The sequence below is a fragment of the Primulina eburnea genome, chromosome 8 (genome assembly GCF_022965805.1).
Source record: "Primulina eburnea isolate SZY01 chromosome 8, ASM2296580v1, whole genome shotgun sequence".
NCBI classification, from domain to species: Eukaryota; Viridiplantae; Streptophyta; class Magnoliopsida; order Lamiales; family Gesneriaceae; genus Primulina; species Primulina eburnea.
Window position 1 is genome coordinate 2,453,141 of NC_133108.1, and position 16,729 is coordinate 2,469,869.

Sequence of the window (16,729 nt, forward strand, 5' to 3'; positions counted from 1 at the left end):
TGGGCATTAGAAAAAAAAAAAAAAAAAAAAAAAAAAAAAAAAAAAAGATGTTTGGAGTTGTATAAAATTTTATGATGGTGGGAAAATGTAGTCATTTTTTTCAACTTCCAACTGGCTTCCAACCGCCACCGGCTCTTCCCTCTCTACAAACGGATCGGAACCTAACCTTCTTCACTTAGATGTATCCGCGATCTACATTACCGCCATCAATTTTGCTTTTATGGCTGTTTCAGTTCTCCGCAGCTCGGATTTTCACGCTGGAAATGCACCACCGATTTTCCGATCATGTCAAGGAGTGGTCTCGACGGACAGGTTCCGGTTATCATGCGGATAAGTGGCCGGGAAAGGGTAGTGTGGAATACTATGCGCTTTTAGTAAGTCATGATCGCGTGTTGCATGGGAGGAGATTGTCTAATTCGGATGGCGCTCTCACTTTCTCTGATGGCAACTCTACTTTGCGAATCAGCTCTTTAGGATTGTAAGCATCTGTTGTACACTTCGTAACATGCAACTTTATGATGGCTATCATTCATTGAGTAAACTGTACATTTCTTTTCTTGCAAAAATTTGATGACATGAGCTTATTTTGTGTTAGATGCGTTATTCTATTTTCAGTGTTAGTTGAGTCCTGGTCCTACTTCTTACAAGATTATTTTAGAGTGAATTGGTTGATTATATTTTTTTTGATTTGTCTGTGGAGATTGCTGCAGTTTGCATTATACAACAGTGACGGTTGGGACGCCTGGTATGAGATTTCTTGTGGCCCTTGATACAGGGAGTGATTTATTCTGGGTTCCCTGCAACTGTATGAAATGTGCATCTACAGATGATTCGCCTTATAGTTCTGTATGTTCCCTTCCCTGATTCAGTTGATTATCTTTTCTAAATGTCACCTTTATGCCTTTTGCTTTTGTGCGTGCGTGGAAGATGGTTGTTTCAGCAAAACTTTAGTCAGTGGAGGTGTGTTGATTATATGTAATGTTATTTGTATCGCTTGTACTCCGTCTAACTCAGGTGTTCTTGAAGATGTCACGCAAGTTCATGGGATCTAGTGGTAAATCTAAACTTATTTGCCTCGCCGTTGTAGGATTTTGAGCTAAGCATATACGATCCAGATGGGTCGACTACAAGCCAAAATGTAACTTGTAGCAATGACCTATGTTCCAATCATGACAGCTGCAGTGGTACCTCTAACAATTGCCAATACCATGTGTCATATGTGTCATCCGAAACTTCGACTTCTGGAATTCTGGTTGAAGATGTCCTTCACCTAAGGACATTAGAAAATGATGTGGACTTCGTAAAGGTGTCTGTAACATTTGGGTAAGTTGATGCCTGCTAAATATGCTATTGTCCTACTGTTTTGAGAACTTCCATTGGAGTCTTATTCATGGTCAAACGTCTTGCAAGTAATAAACTTTGCGGCTCTTGACTCTACTCGTACCCACCGACTTTTAAAAATGCCATCGGATCATGACCTATCATCAGTACTGGTGTACACCTGCACCTAGTCTTGCGAGTCGTTGACTTAATGCGTATGTCATGTTGCATATGAAATTCTAATTTGTGAGATTGGAAGAATATATACACTTTTGAACACTAGATAATATTGGAGATTTTGTCAACGCACATATATTACGGATGTGCTAAACGAATATCTAGGGAATCGATATATATTGAAGTATTTTGGCCTGATACCCAAAACAATACTAAATGTTGACCCCACTTGCATTGATTCAACTACTGTTGCTGTGTTTTTATACACTTGAAATTTTTTAGATAATTCTAGTAATTTGCGTAGCTACGAGTCCTCGTAAGTTTCTAACTTTGATAGGTCAGCTGCGGGCAGGTCCAAACTGGCTCCTTTTTGGATATTGCTGCTCCAAATGGTCTATTTGGTCTAGGTTTGGAGAAAATATCAGTTCCTAGTATCTTGTCAAGAGAAGGCTATGTATCAGATTCTTTCTCCTTGTGTTTCGGGTACGATGGGACAGGGAGGATTAACTTTGGTGATAAGGGTAGCCACGACCAAGAAGAGACGCCATTCAGTATGAACACATTCCAGTGAGTGAATCTTCTTTCACTTGATATTGTTTTTATCGACAACCAATGTTCTTCAATAGCCATAATTGTATCATTAATTTATTTCTAATAAACTCTGTTTCAGTCCTATCTACAATGTTATTGTGACTCAAGTTCGTGTGGGAACTAATGACCTTGATTCAAAATTCATGGCACTTTTTGATTCCGGCACATCCTTTACATATCTGGTTGATCCTTTATATGCAATGCTTTCAGACAGCGTAAGCACTTACATGGAATATTTAAGTTACTAACTAATTTAGGCTTGAACTAATGAACTTTGACTTTCTGTAGTTCAATTCATATATAAGAGATAAGCGGCTTCCACCTGATCCAAGACTCCCTTTTGAATACTGTTATATAATGAGGTCGGAGTTAATTGCTGCATGTTTTCCAAGTTTCTTTTGACATATTTTTATTGATTTTCTGCTTGATGATTCGTAGCCCCGACACAAATACAAGTTTGATTCCCATTATGAGCCTTGTAATGAATGGGGGAGGACAGATGATTGTTCATGATCCAATAGTTGTCATCTCAAGTCCTGTAAGGCCTTATTGCAAGTTGCTTGTTTTACTCATGACGTCCCATGTCTTATTTTTGTCATCGTTTTTTACATTATTTCTGATTGCAGAATGAACTTGTATACTGCTTGGCTATTGTCAAGAGTCAAGAACTTAATATAATTGGGCGTAAGTTTCCTAGTTGAAGTTATATATCCTTTGCCTTCCCTTAACTTTTTCAGTATATCACTAGATCAGAAGTGCTATTCAGTCGTAAATTATGCTCATGTTTCGGAAATTTCATTCATATATTGAAATATTCTTGATTGAAAGGTGAAAAATAAAGAGATTTAATTTATTAACTCTTAGGTGAAAAACGAAAAGGTTTTATTCAATACATTCGTGATATTTGTGAATGTAAATGCTGAATCAGACCATTCAATTTTTGAAAGTGGTTCAGAGAGATGGCAGTTATACTCTTCTTGATATTAAATATCACTTCAAGACTGATATAAATTGCATTTACTAACCTTTTTTGTTTGTGAAATTGATGAACTGTATATCAACGTCTTCTAATTCTTGTGAAGTTCACTGCTCTCCTCGTGAGCTCAAAACAAATTGTTAGTGGGGATGCCTTTTTTGTTTGTGAAATTCTCCCCTGATATTTGTTTAGGACAGCTGATTACTTTGCTAACAATCTGCAGAAAACTTCATGACCGGCTACTGCATTGTTTTTGACCGAGAAAAACTTGTCCTTGGCTGGGAGCAATTTGATTGTGAGGTTTTCTTAAATTAGTCAATCCAATGTCTATCTGCTTGTTTCTTAACTTAAATTCTGGCCTTCAGCCCTTCATGCAGGTTATGATGCGAAAAACTCAAATGCTTTTCAACCTGAAGATGTAAACAATAACAGCGTGCCACCATCTGTCTCGGTGACCTTCCTTAATCACACTACTAAATCTGATGAACTACAAAGCAGCACTGCTCGAAATCTAGTCATATCATCATTATACAATATTATTACATTTGATCTGATTCAAGCTCTTTTGATACATACAGTCATTTTCGTTTAATATCCAGTCCAGGCTTCTCGACGGACCGGTCTCTAGAAATGTAGGGATGTAGAAATTCTAATAAAACCACATTTTTATTGACACCTCATTCGTACCAACTTTGTGGTGCATTGTAGCTTTGTGCTGGTCAGATTTTTTCTTCCTGGTGTTACTGAAATGCAAGTACTTGCTAGCATGGAGGCCTTTATATTCCTCTTTTGATTGAGACGTGGGTGGTTTTTGAGAACCTGTTTATGAAATTATAAAGCTGACCATAGTATAGTTTATACTAATACCCAAGAGCCAAACGAATCATTTCGAGGTAAATAAGATCGATTTCATAATTTTGATATTAATTAAATTGTTAGCTTTGATATGTTGGAGATGGGAACAATTTTACTTTCATGAAATTGAACTTTCGTGTTTTATTTCATTGATTGTGCTTTTAAAGAACAGTGTTTTTTAGTGCCTTGTGAATAGAAGTGGTTCAGAAAATATCCAATCTTGAAAACTATGTATGATCACATAACCAAATCTCTTGGACCAAGTGAAATGGAGCGCACATGAAAAATAGGGCAACTAACGCTAGTCAAGACATATATCCTACGACTATTCTCAGCCATACAAATGCTTTTTACACTCGCAACTCCCACATTTGTAATCCATTTATTGAACTCATAATATGGGCATTTGTCATCTTTCCTAATTACCAGTTCAATGTGATAGTAATGCACAAACAAAAAAGAATAACAGGGACAAGTGCATACAAATTTTTTGCTGCTTATTCATCTTTTCAAATCAATGCATCATTTTTCTGTAAAAAATAATCTAGTTGATACAAATGCAGATACAAGAGGTGGTGCCTGTTCTAGAGAAAATGATGCCCCGGTTTGCCCTAAGCCACGTCGCCTCCGATCCTCCCTACCCACCCAATTCCTGAACTATCCCCTCTTATGCAGGGAGCATGTGTAAGTTGGAGCGTCTATATGAAAAAGTAAAGCAATGGAATGAATTGAATCTGTTGCAAACTTATAGAAATGGAGGCTGTCACTCTCCCTAATAATTTTTTTTACTTACATATTTTACATGTATGGAGCTCTGTATTATACACATATTTCATCCATATTTATGATTTAATATGACATCATTTAATCGCATGCCTGCACTACAAAATTTGATTTTGTTGTTATTTTGATGTGCAGCCCGCTGAATTTTGATAGCTGTGGAATTCTCACCATGATTGCTGACGAGGTTTTCTATTAGCTTAATAAGACATACAAGTACATATGTGTGCACATGCATGTGTATTCTAATTTCTATGCAATATTATTTTTTATAATTATTTTAAGGAAAAAAATAGCTCTCTTATGAGTAGGTTTTTTGTAAGAATGTCTCACCAATCTTTATCTGTGAGACAGGTCAACCCTACCGATATTCACAATAAAAAGTACTATTTTTTTATGGATGATCCGAATAAGATATCTGTCTCACAAAATATGATTCGTGAGACTATCTCACACAAGTTTTTGTTTTATCTTTGTATATTTCAATACAGAAAAGATGAGTATTTTTAAATTTAAAATACACAGTAAACCACTGAGGATAATATCCACTTTATAAATTGGACATGCACCTACGTTTTACACGATGACTCACGCATTCAAGTAATGCATGTTCGTTTTATGCTGCAATGACAGAGTGTCAACTCCATTGTTTATTTACCAAAGGATGAAAAATTTAATGATACATTTATGTTTATGTACATGTATGTGTATAAATGCAGAAAATGGACGTTAGAGAATCAAGTGGATGCAGCAGACACGGATGGCCAGGATCCCCGCCGGGAAGAACAGATAATCCTTTGGTTCACGATACTCATTTCCTTCAGATTCATCATCACAACTTTAATTTCCATTAATAATTAATGATATTTTATCAGATTCAAACACCAATAATCATCATCATCATCATAAATAAGAACATATTCCTGGACTTATTTTCGTATTCAGTTTCTGTCTGGTTGGATATGAGTTCCTAATTTGTAGATACTACTTGCGTGATTTTCGTTGTAATATTTACTCGAGACGGTTTTGACAACAAGGGAATTAGAGAAGATTGTTATGGAGTAGGGGAGTAATAAAAATAGCTATTTTGTACGTCTAAAATTATACTCTTTTATAATTTGTTATTAAGTTGGGTATACTAAAATTTATATATGTAAGGCAGTATAGATATGTATTAAAATTTATTTTCAAGGAAAATTTGTTATTAAGTTGGGTATACTAAAATTTATATATGTAAGACACTTCTTCTGATATAGTTTGAGCTTCGGCTTGAAGGCAAGAAAGCAAAAAAGGGTCACTTGAATCATATCTTGAAACGTTCAAGTCTAGAAGCTTTCTCTCAAACTTGCTCCTTCCAAGATGTCAAGAAAAAGAAACGCAAGACAAATACTGCTCAACAAAATTCCGACCTTTCCATCAACTAACTCAACGAACTCGAAACTTCAGTCGATCGAGTTTTGTTTTCCTCACCCGGTCCATGATTCGAACATGATGTCAAGAACACAAGATAAGGGTAAATAAAGAATACTCAAACGAAAGATGAATTACAAGCACCACGTTCGACCAACAACGATGCGCATGTCAGTAGGATATGGGAAAACCGGTATTAGTCAAAAACTTTATTTACAAAATGGTTATCATCAGATCCGGTATTTGCTCGAAACAACATACATAAAGCCGTACAGAGAAATTCTACAACAAAAATACAAGTGTTTCATGCCATTTACAGAGAGCGAGCAGCATCACAGGTCTCTTCTGCACATTGGGCAAGAACCATGTCTTACTAGCCAAGTATCGATGCAAGGTAGATGAAACAAGTGTTGACAATGGGGCAAACATCGCACGATCTCCCCTATTTGAAAATCCTACATATATTCAAAAGAATAGCTCCAAATCAGTTGAATTTGATATGGGATTTTGCTGAAGAGATATTTGTCTATAAACATATTTTGTATTACATCTTCTGCTAGTTAGACTTTCCTCATTTTATATCATCATTTTGAACAAAATTTGAAATATTTTAACATAGAGCAAAAGAATGAAGATTACTGGGAACAGAATTACGGATACCTGAAGGCAAACCGAACAAGAGACTCCCTCCCCAGAAGTATCAGCAATGTCATCTCCAGTAATTCTTATCTTTGGAATCTTTTTGACGGTCTCTTCCAACAAACCATTCGTCCCGCCCATGTCAAAAATGTTTGGGGCTTCTTCAAATGTTGTTTCAATGGCTAGCATCTGATAAACAAAAGAAACTGATTAGAGCAAAAAAACTTGATTTAGTTCCAAACTGACCATGGCAAATCAAATTGCCAAGTGGTATAGCTCATATTGATTGGATGCTTAAGTATGGTTTTTTTTATTATTCAAAGACGAAAGTTGTGATCGATCTAGGTCGCTAATGTGCAGCATAATACCTGACTTTGCACGGCGCTAAGCATAGCTGGACCAATTTGCTCCCGCACAAGTCTACCACTCAGAAGGCTTGCTATCACGTCAATCTGTACAGTGTAAATTACATTCAAGAAATCCTGAGGAAAGCTTATTGAAATTTTCAAGAATATCATTTAATTCGAGCTTTCAAGGTGTGTGTTGCTTGTAAAGATTTATCAAGCCATTCAAGAAATGATACCAAATATAGGACACATTGAATCCCAGATTCTTCGGACTGCCATAGAAGCAGGGATGATTCAAAGACCTCGATCGAGAACACAGCCCCTGAAATGGCACCAACCGAAGCCCCTCTCACAAATCCACTCTCCGTCTCTTGGCCGATAAGTGCTCCAGTCATGGCTCCTAATAACGTACCCACTGCAGATCAAGAAGTAGCTCCTTCAGTACCATAATCTTAAGCAGACATACCAAAACAGAGACCTCATCAGCTGTTGTCGCACAGTTTGTGAAAATTCTTAAAACCCCAAAAACACAAATCTACATTTAAATCTTGGGACAAAATTCACAAAAGGTATTCTTTTGCATTCCTTCCATGACACAGGAAAATTTACAATCTCTTTCACCGATTTTCTTGAACTCTATACTTTACATTGTTTTTCCTGCTTCCCCCTAATGGATTAAGAGGACCCACTTGGGAGAACTTTCTAAACCTTAAATATAATGCAAGAATCCAAACACATTTACACATATATAAATGTTAGAAAAAATAATCAAGATTCAAGGAAAACCCAGACCAGAATCACCAAACCCACCTCAGAAAACACATAAAAACAATAAATAAATAAAAACCATAGAATCGAGCCGAAAATTTTCGTTCTTGGCATGCTACTTCTCCGAGAACCAATTATCATCAATATAACTCAATAAAGCGTGGAGAGGTCTGAAACACTAACCTAAGGCGAAGAAAAAGGTTAAAACTGCAGAGAAAACATTCCCAACGACGGCAGAAACAGCAAATCGAACGAATTCTTTGATCTTATTCACCAAAGAACCAAGTAAACAAGATTCTGCAGCTGATGCTAACGAAGACGGCGGCCGAGAATGAGGTGGGTATCCATAAAACTCCATCGATTCATTCATAATAGTGATTACAATAATAAACAACAAAGATGAATGATCAAAGGAAGACAAAAAAAAAATATAAGTTTTAAACGGCCTTAAATTAATTGTGTTCTCTTGATTTTACAATTAAGTATTATTTATAAAAAAAAAAAAAAAGGTGGCCTCTTCCCGTCGGGGACTCGGGATTTAATCAGATCAAAAAAATTATTTGAAAAACGAAAAAGTTCATCAAGTGGAATTTAAATATGATCTCCTTCGTGAGCTTCAATTGCTTTAACAAATATGTGGTCCTGAGATCGACCACATTAATGGGTAATTAATGTGGAAGAAACCAAATCTTAAATATTAAGGAACACATTTTGGAGAACATATCATTATTCACGAAATAAGTCCCATCTGATTTATATATATAATAAAAATCAAAAAATAATAATAATTTATATGATCGAATAGACTCTGAATTTTTTCACAAAAGATAAAAATTTGTGTGAAAAGATCTCATAGATAATATTTTATGAGACGAGTTTCTTATTTGGGTCATCCATGAAAAGTATTATTTTTTTATGCTAATAGTATTATTTTTTATTGTGAATATCGATAGGGTTGACCCGTATCACAGATAAAGATTCGTGAGACCGTCTCACAAGAGACCTACTCTTCGTAACATTAATATATGAAATGATTTTTGTATTTTTTTTAAATACGGACACATGTATTAATCACATGTGTGTGTATATATATATATATATATATACGGACACACGTATTAATATGAATTATTATAGTTATTTTTAAAAATTACACATTTAATTCTTTCGGAAATAGATAAATAGAAGATATTTTTGATCTGACACGAAGACATATTTAATGATGACAAATAACTAAACTAAAAGGAAACAGACGGTTCATATTATTTTATATATTTCACATTAATATCCCATATTAATTGCCTATATATATATATCAACTTATTTTCTAGGAAAATGTATATACATGTATATGTGTGTGTGTGTGTGGCAGATAAAATGAATTTTTAATCTATGTACAATTATTATGTATAAAATTCATAAAAATATTAAGAACATTTATCTGCTAAATGTTTTTTTAGTTTTAAATTTTTACACTTGAAAATGTTTGAATTTAGTAAAGATGGAACAATTTCTTGTACGAGTCTGCCACATCTTTGGTCAAAACAAGGAATTCTTCAAAGATAATAAAATTCGCATTTAATAAACGGTAGGTGTCGCAGCCATGTAATAATAATTTAATATGGACATTTTCAATAATTATATATATTATATTATATTTTGCGTAGGCCAAAAATATTTTTCATACTTAAAAAAAATGCATAATTATACTCGTGAAGTCAGTTCTATATATTGTATATTTAATTTTTTTTAGATAAATAAATTCAATTCTTGATTTTTGAATTTCATAAAATCGAACAAAAATAAATATTGGATGACCGTTGAAATTATACCTTTGTATTTCAATTTCAAATGGGAAGGTGGAAAGTATAAGTTGAAACATCAATGAAAAAAATGAGATTATTATATGCTACACATAAAATATTTCTCATCATATGTTGTGGTCAAATGTTAATTTTTATATCATCAACATATAAGTTAGCTTCTATAAAAATATAAAAGACCTACATGAGTTAATGATATTGAAATATGGGGAGAAATACTCTCGATGTAACACAAATTATGTACTATGAGACGTTTTTACGTATTTATATTAGTGTGATTAGTTGATCTGATTCATATTCTTTCACAAATTAATCAATTAAACAATTCATAAGAGTTTTTGTGTTGATAAATAATAAGCGCTAAAATTAAGTACATGGTAAAATTGTGTGTGTGTGTGTTTATATATATATATATATAGTTGATCTCATGTGAGACCGTCTCATGGATACTAATCTGTGAGACGGGTCAACCCTACTCATATTCATAATAAAAAGTAATACTCTGAGCATAAAAAATTATATTTTTTCATGGATGACCCAAATAAGATATTCGTCTCACAAATTCGACTCATGAGACCGTCTCACACAAGTTTTTGTCATATATATATATATATATATATATATATATATATATATATATATATTATATTATATTATATTATATATATATATATATTGTATCTATTTATTATTTATATGAGATGCAATTAATGACATGATTAATCAATGCCAAACTTATTAATTTCTCAAGAAAATTTCGAAAGAAGGGAAAAAAAAGGAAGAACAATACGATATTTGTCAAAATTGGAAGCGTGTGAATTAATGTTGCGATATTTGTCAAAAATCCAAGCCGTCCATAAGTGTTTTCTTTTTTAAAAAGTATCTATTATTATTATTATCGAAAATCCCGATAATAAAGAGAAATTTTGTGTCTTAATTTTATAATTAGGATATTAAATTTTTTTGAATATAAATCAAATTAATTTTAAAAATATTTTGTGTGGACGAATACACTTCAGAAAATATAATGGAAAGATCTGAGATGGGCCATGCTGGGAGCTCTCTATAGGGCCAACCTGAGAAAGCGGCCCAATCAGGTTTCAACAACGTCCTGAAGTAGGGAATTTGTTGAAATGTATCAAATTAAAAATAAATTCATATTTTATTATTTTCAAAATTAATAAATATTTATTTCCCCAAATAAAATCGACCAATGACTGACACCACTGCTTCAATTACGTGTTAGGTTGGGATGCTGGTCAGTTAATTAGCCTTTATCACACGTGATACAAAAGCCTTCATATATTAAGCTATTATTTAAAAGAACATATATTTTGTGAGACGATTTTACGGGTTTATATCTGTGAAACAGTCTTATATGACTCATACTTAGAGTGAAAAATAATATTTTTCATGGGTCGGTCGAGTTTTGTATGAAATATGTTTCATAAAATTGATCAGCGAGATCAGCATAACAAATTTATTATATATGATTGATAAATGTGAATTATATGAAGAAGAAAATACGAATTTACGCCATAGGTTGGGTATATTCAGACTGAATTCTACGACCAAAGTTCGAAATATTATAGCACAGAGGCCAAACAATTGGGCCTTTTTTTTTATTGGAGAAGGTCTTCAACATGCTTTGTCCAATACGACAATGGAACGAATATAGGACAGATTTAACCAAACCCAGGATATCTTATGCCTTAATTTTAGACCTGTCTCGGGACCCAGCATGATCAATTTGAGTTGGACTCGTTTTAAATTACATAAATTTTTCAGGGTAAGTCTCTTGTGAGACGGTCTCACGAATATTTATCTGTGAGACGAGTCAATTCTATCGATATTCACAATAAAAAGTAATACCATTAGCATAAAAATAATATTTTTTCATAGATGACGCAAATAAGAGATCTGTCTCATAAAATACGACAATTGAGACCGTCTCACACAAGTTTTTGCCAATTTTTTATTTCAGTCATTAAACAATAAAAAATGTTTAAAAATTAATAAATCTTCAAAATAATTTTCTAATTTAATAAATTATCTAAAGTTAAAATATATTAATTTATATATAACTCATAATAAAAGAAAAATCATGATTATATATTTTCATATTTAATCATAAAATATTATGAACTAATATCATGATTAAATAGTTATCCATTTAACCGGGCGGATCCGGTCAGGTCCAATTAATCCCAGGACCCATTTAACCGAGTCTAAACCTCCTGGAATGAATGTGACTATGTGAGTTTAACACGGAGTCGAGTTCAAATCGACCCGTTGATATCTATATCTTAAAGTTAAGCACACACATGTATAAATACAACAATAATAAATAAACACTTTGATAAATCAATTTTAAAAAAAGGAAATGGCATTTAAGATAATGAACACCTTAACCCACTGAGTGAGTCTCATGTGAGACCGTCTCACGGATTATAATCTGTGAGACGGGTCAACCCTACCTATATTCACAATAAAAATTAATACTTTTAGCATAAAAAGTAATAATTTTTCATGTGTGACCCAAATAAAAGATTCGTCTCACAGATACGACCCGTGAGACCGTCTCACACAAGTTTTTGCCTAACCCACTAGATAATATGTTATCAGTGTGTGTTTTGTTAGATATATGAACAGTGGTGAATGAAAAAGGGAGTTAAAGATGTCTCACATTGAAAATTAGTCAAGTTTGATCTATCTTACAAGCTCCGAGTTTGAGCTAAGGGTGTGAGTCCCAAAAAATACCAAAAGTTTTTTAGAGGGGGAAGATGCTGATATGCTAAATCTCGATCATATGTACACGTGTGTGCGGTGTACCTTACAAGCTCAAGAGAGGGAAGATGCTGATATGCTAAATCTCGATCATATGTACATGTGTGTGCGATGTATCTTACAAGCTCCAAGTTTGAGCTAAGAGTTTGGACTCCAAAAGATACCAGAAGCTTTTAAGAAAAGAAAGATGCTGATATACTAATTCTCAATCATCTACCCTTTTTAACACTTGACGAACTGCATTTTTCTAACTTTTTAAAACTGGTTTTTAAGAATTAGTACTGGTCGGGGGTGTGTTTTATTAATATATATAAAAAATATACCATATGTCATTTTACGTGCGTCTTTTTTCAACTATAGAATCCACTCGTTTAAATTAAAAGTATAATCTTTTTTCCACATATTGCGCACTCAGAAAACCAATACTGAAATGTCCCTCGATCGAATAATTCATTGCGCCACAGACAAAATATATATACATAAATGCATATATGAACGTGCGTGAACAAAACAACAAAAGATCGAGTCAAATCCAACGTGGTGGGAGAAGAGATCATTCAACGCCGAATGGGAAATCCAAACTATGTCCTTACAATCTTAATCTCTCTACACTATTCGCCGTACAATTATATATCCTTACACAACCAAATGTCAGGTCCTCCCCTCCCTCCTTTTCCGCCAGAACAAGAAAAAAAGGGTCCCAACCCTAACAGCTTCATCCCTCTTTTGACAACTAACTATCCACCAATCTTTCATCCCATTTCACCCTTTTAAGCTTTTCTACTATTTGAAGAAATGGGGTTTCAAAATGGAGCGGTAGATGCCCTCTGGAGAGTCTTCTTTTTGGCATATCGATGAGTATCAGCTGCAGCTACATTCAACTTTTACATATATTGTCACAAAATTTAGCCATCATTTACAAGGTGACGGAAAAAAACAAAAATTGTGGCTAGGATTAGCAACAAATAATGGAGATCGGATCATAAAGTAAAACAAAAAACCACGGGTCCATGCAAGAATTAGCCATGGGTTTTTAATCTAATTTAATTTAACTACCTGTTGCTGCTGTTTCTTGAGCCTGGCGTTTTCTTCCAGTAAATGGGCTACTTCCAACTCCAATTCGTTCGTGTAAGCCTGCATAGTGAATTGATATCGATGCATGCCAGCTTAAGTACTTAATATTGTCATAACAAGAAATTAAACTGAGTGTGTGTGTGTGTGTGTGTGTTTGTTTCTGGACTGCCTAGCTACGAGAGTATTTTGATTTTGTTTTTTTCAAGTTTCCCTTTAAAAGTGAAACATTTTTCCTACCTGAAACTGACATCTTGATTAGATATGGCATTATCTCCATGCTGAATGCTAAATGCGGTAAGAAGAGACTATATATACACTCTCTTTTTCGCATGCAGGTTCCATTTATTCCACAGAGTAGATATGCATGAAGTAATGAACATATGATGTGGTTTATGAATGTGACCTCAAGTTCATAAATTTTTTTTTATTAAAAGTAGTGCACTTTAAATCAAACTTCCTTTCTCCTGAATGTACTCGTACGTGTAATGCAAATAAAATCATTAAGTTTCATCCTTTTTTTGTATACTCCACAAGTTAAATCAAGAAAATGAACCAAGAAAAATTCGAAAAGAAATGATGAAACTGTATCTCGAAATACACAAGATATACTTATGTTTGGTGTAAAGAGATGATGAAGAACGATATTTTCCTGTTTTCTAGCTCTTGAACGAGCAGCAGACTCGCGGTTCTTTATCATACGCTTGTGATGGCGGTCGACGGAGCTTCCGCCCAAATCAGGAAACTTCTTATTCCCACAGCCGGGACTCTCGTCGGTAACCCGGCCTTCAAACGGCAAGACGAGAGGAGACACGTGGCTACGATGATCTTGAGGATGCAAACCAGGTGGAGCGCAATTAAAGTAGTGTTCCTGACGAGAGCTTAAGCTGAGAACAGTGGGTGGAGGAGGGGGAGGAGAGGCATCCACGGCGGAGTGTGGCGGATCTTTACCAAAAAAATCCTGAAGAATCATCCCACGAGAGGAATTATTGCCCGGGTGAAGAGAAGAAAGGGTGATGTCATTCCAAATCTCTTCCATAGGTTTGGGCAATCTGGAGTTACTACTATTGGTATCATTTCCAAGAATTGCATAGGAAGAGGAAGATGAAAAGGGTATCGAGTTTGAAGAGGAAGGAGATGTCCACATTTGGAGAGGCAATGAAATGAAGGGGTCGTCGGAGATAATTTTAGGTGGGAATCCATTGATTGTATTTGGAAAGATGCAATGTAGCGGGATAGGACACTGGTTCTCTTGTACGGGGATTGCTGTATTGTCATGTCCTTATTTTGCCAAACACAACATGGGGGACGTCTCCAATGCTTTCTTTCTGCAATCTTACTTTTATTTTTTGCAACTTAATTGTTAGGTGTCATCTATCTGATGATATAAAACTACAAACAAAACATGGTGTATTACTAGCTATTTTATTAACTTCATAACATACGGGTTAAATATTTGTCGTCGTATCAAAAATTATTCGAGGTTATAATACTATAACGATTCGATCACTTTCTTGCAGAAGAACAACAATTGATCTCCAACAATGATATACACCAATTGCACTTACTATAGCACACGATAATTAAATACATGATCTTAACTCTAATACCAGTTATAAGATCATATGTTTGTCGTCGTATAAAAAACTATAATTTATAACAACGATGTAATCTCAAATCTTTTAAATTATATAATAATTCAAATATCATATGTTGGTCGTTTTCTCGACCATTTTTTAAAATATCCAAAAAAATCTTAGTTTTCATAAAAAGTGTGTATTTGTTTATTTTCTCTTAAGCCGGTTTTGCTCTGATAAAAGAGAAAAATGAAAATGAATACGGAATAAAAATAAATATTTTACAATAATAAATATTTATACATAGTTTTTTGCGGAAATTGGTGAAAAATTCACAATCAAAACATTTCTTTGGGTTCACTCTCTACCCACAAAATTGTAGTATTATGTCATACAAAATGTGGTATACTTTATGTGAAAATGTGGTATTAAAAAAGTATCCAGAGACTGAACACAAAAAAAAATTGACGACTAAAGACTAAAAGTCAATTTCCCTTAGTTTTTTTTAAGGCATAGTTAAACATGATAGAATTCGAAATTTCATATAATTTATGTTTTTTATAAATTTTAAAAAAAAGTTTGTGACTTTTGTTTCCTTAATCTTAGTCAAAAGCTATCTGCAGCTGCTCTGTAATAAAATGAAGTAGGTGTCGAAAGCACATCACACAAACAGACAAAGACAAAATCAGAAGGATTTTGATAATAAAGCATAAAATATATAAAAAAAAATCAATTTTAACTTTAAATTTATATTCTCTACTTTCGATTTGACAAGCTATTATATTATATATTCTAATCGGAAATGATATCCACAATCCCCCAAAAATATTTCCAAGATCATATAATTTCTTTTCTTCTAAAAAATTATCATATTGCTTTTTTTTGTTTTCTTTTTGATATACTGCTTTTAATACTAATTAGAATTTAGAAATGGTATTTACAAAAGGAGGTAATTTTTTTTCCAAATAATTTTCGTATTTTTAATAACATGAATAAACCGAAAGAGAGAACGACTTAAAATAAAAGGATGCTTTAGTAAATAATACATTTATTTATTATCATTTTTCCAAACATAAACGTAATTTTAAACACCTATGACCAAATACTGAAATGAGATAAATGTTCTTTTTTAAAATTTGTTTGTTTCTTAAAAAAAACATGTTATCAAAAATTTGATCTGATCTAAAATAATTTATCATTATATTTTAGTATTGATTTTCTATCCTTAAAAAAACGAAAACGATCATTAGGAAAATTACTCAATCCTATACTCGCAATGCATGTTGGAGATACTAGCATATGTTAAGGATCATGCTTCTTGTCAATGGTCGAACACTGACATATATTAAGAATATCACACCTCTTGTTAAACGATCTCAATGATTTTTATACATGAAATTAGTTAATTCTTTTAATATTTATAATAAAAATTAATATTTTTATATAAAAAACAATACTTTTTCATTTGTATTAAAAAATAACTTGACTTGATGACATCGTCTCTCCCCGACAGCAAAAGAAATGTTAGATTAAAATCCCCGACCCTCCCCAATGTGTATATATACATATATATCAAGCCTGTCATGTGAAGGATGCTAAGGTAATCAA

General features: G+C 33.4%; 3 protein-coding genes across 6 annotated transcripts; 1 reads left to right on the forward strand and 2 right to left on the reverse strand.

Moving 5' to 3' along the window:
* Window positions 1-146: 146 nt before the first annotated feature.
* Window positions 147-5,683, forward strand: LOC140838360 (aspartyl protease family protein 1). 3 transcript variants are annotated; one of them, XM_073204599.1, is made up of 14 exons: window positions 147-478; window positions 711-846; window positions 1,088-1,323; window positions 1,840-2,064; window positions 2,168-2,303; window positions 2,377-2,450; window positions 2,527-2,626; window positions 2,715-2,772; window positions 3,288-3,359; window positions 3,430-3,515; window positions 3,773-3,957; window positions 4,483-4,603; window positions 4,838-4,886; window positions 5,419-5,683. In XM_073204599.1, the coding sequence occupies exons 1-11, from the start codon at window positions 180-182 to the stop codon at window positions 3,809-3,811; spliced, it is 1,461 nt and encodes a 486-aa protein (XP_073060700.1). In that variant the 5' UTR covers window positions 147-179; the 3' UTR covers window positions 3,812-3,957; window positions 4,483-4,603; window positions 4,838-4,886; window positions 5,419-5,683. The 3 variants fall into 3 exon arrangements, with proteins under 3 accessions (XP_073060700.1, XP_073060698.1, XP_073060699.1); XM_073204597.1 differs by having other exon boundaries at window positions 165-478; window positions 3,430-3,957; XM_073204598.1 differs by lacking the exon at window positions 3,773-3,957 and having other exon boundaries at window positions 165-478.
* Window positions 5,684-6,207: 524 nt separating this feature from the next.
* On the reverse strand, window positions 6,208-8,495 carry LOC140838363 (NEP1-interacting protein-like 1). Its single transcript, XM_073204601.1, has 5 exons — window positions 8,047-8,495; window positions 7,332-7,510; window positions 7,117-7,200; window positions 6,770-6,937; window positions 6,208-6,564 (listed from the first exon to the last, which is right to left on the reverse strand). Exons 1-5 carry the CDS (start codon window positions 8,231-8,233, stop codon window positions 6,442-6,444), a joined length of 741 nt encoding a protein of 246 aa, XP_073060702.1. The 5' UTR covers window positions 8,234-8,495; the 3' UTR covers window positions 6,208-6,441.
* Window positions 8,496-12,939: 4,444 nt separating this feature from the next.
* LOC140837674 (protein FD-like) lies at window positions 12,940-14,859 on the reverse strand. 2 transcript variants are annotated; one of them, XM_073203788.1, is made up of 2 exons: window positions 13,785-14,859; window positions 12,940-13,607 (listed from the first exon to the last, which is right to left on the reverse strand). In XM_073203788.1, exon 1 carries the CDS (start codon window positions 14,689-14,691, stop codon window positions 13,996-13,998), a length of 696 nt encoding a protein of 231 aa, XP_073059889.1. In that variant the 5' UTR covers window positions 14,692-14,859; the 3' UTR covers window positions 12,940-13,607; window positions 13,785-13,995. The 2 variants fall into 2 exon arrangements, with proteins under 2 accessions (XP_073059889.1, XP_073059888.1); XM_073203787.1 differs by having other exon boundaries at window positions 12,941-13,354; window positions 13,530-14,859.
* Window positions 14,860-16,729: the final 1,870 nt, after the last annotated feature.

Excerpts from the sequence above, each read along its gene's own strand:
- LOC140838360 (XM_073204597.1), top strand. The coding sequence starts at position 180 with ATGTATCCGCGATCTACATTACCGCCATCAATTTTGCTTTTATGGCTG. Across the intron at positions 847-1,087 it reads ATGATTCGCCTTATAGTTCT|GATTTTGAGCTAAGCATATA; the intron begins GTATGTTCCCTT and ends TCGCCGTTGTAG. Across the intron at positions 3,360-3,429 it reads TGGCTGGGAGCAATTTGATT|CCCTTCATGCAGGTTATGAT; the intron begins GTGAGGTTTTCT and ends TCTGGCCTTCAG.
- LOC140837674 (XM_073203788.1), bottom strand. The coding sequence starts at position 14,691 with ATGTGGACATCTCCTTCCTCTTCAAACTCGATACCCTTTTCATCTTCC.
- LOC140838363 (XM_073204601.1), bottom strand. The coding sequence starts at position 8,233 with ATGAATGAATCGATGGAGTTTTATGGATACCCACCTCATTCTCGGCCG. Across the intron at positions 7,511-8,046 it reads AACCTTTTTCTTCGCCTTAG|TGGGTACGTTATTAGGAGCC; the intron begins GTTAGTGTTTCA and ends CTTGATCTGCAG. Across the intron at positions 6,565-6,769 it reads CTTGTTCGGTTTGCCTTCAG|GATTTTCAAATAGGGGAGAT; the intron begins GTATCCGTAATT and ends GAATATATGTAG.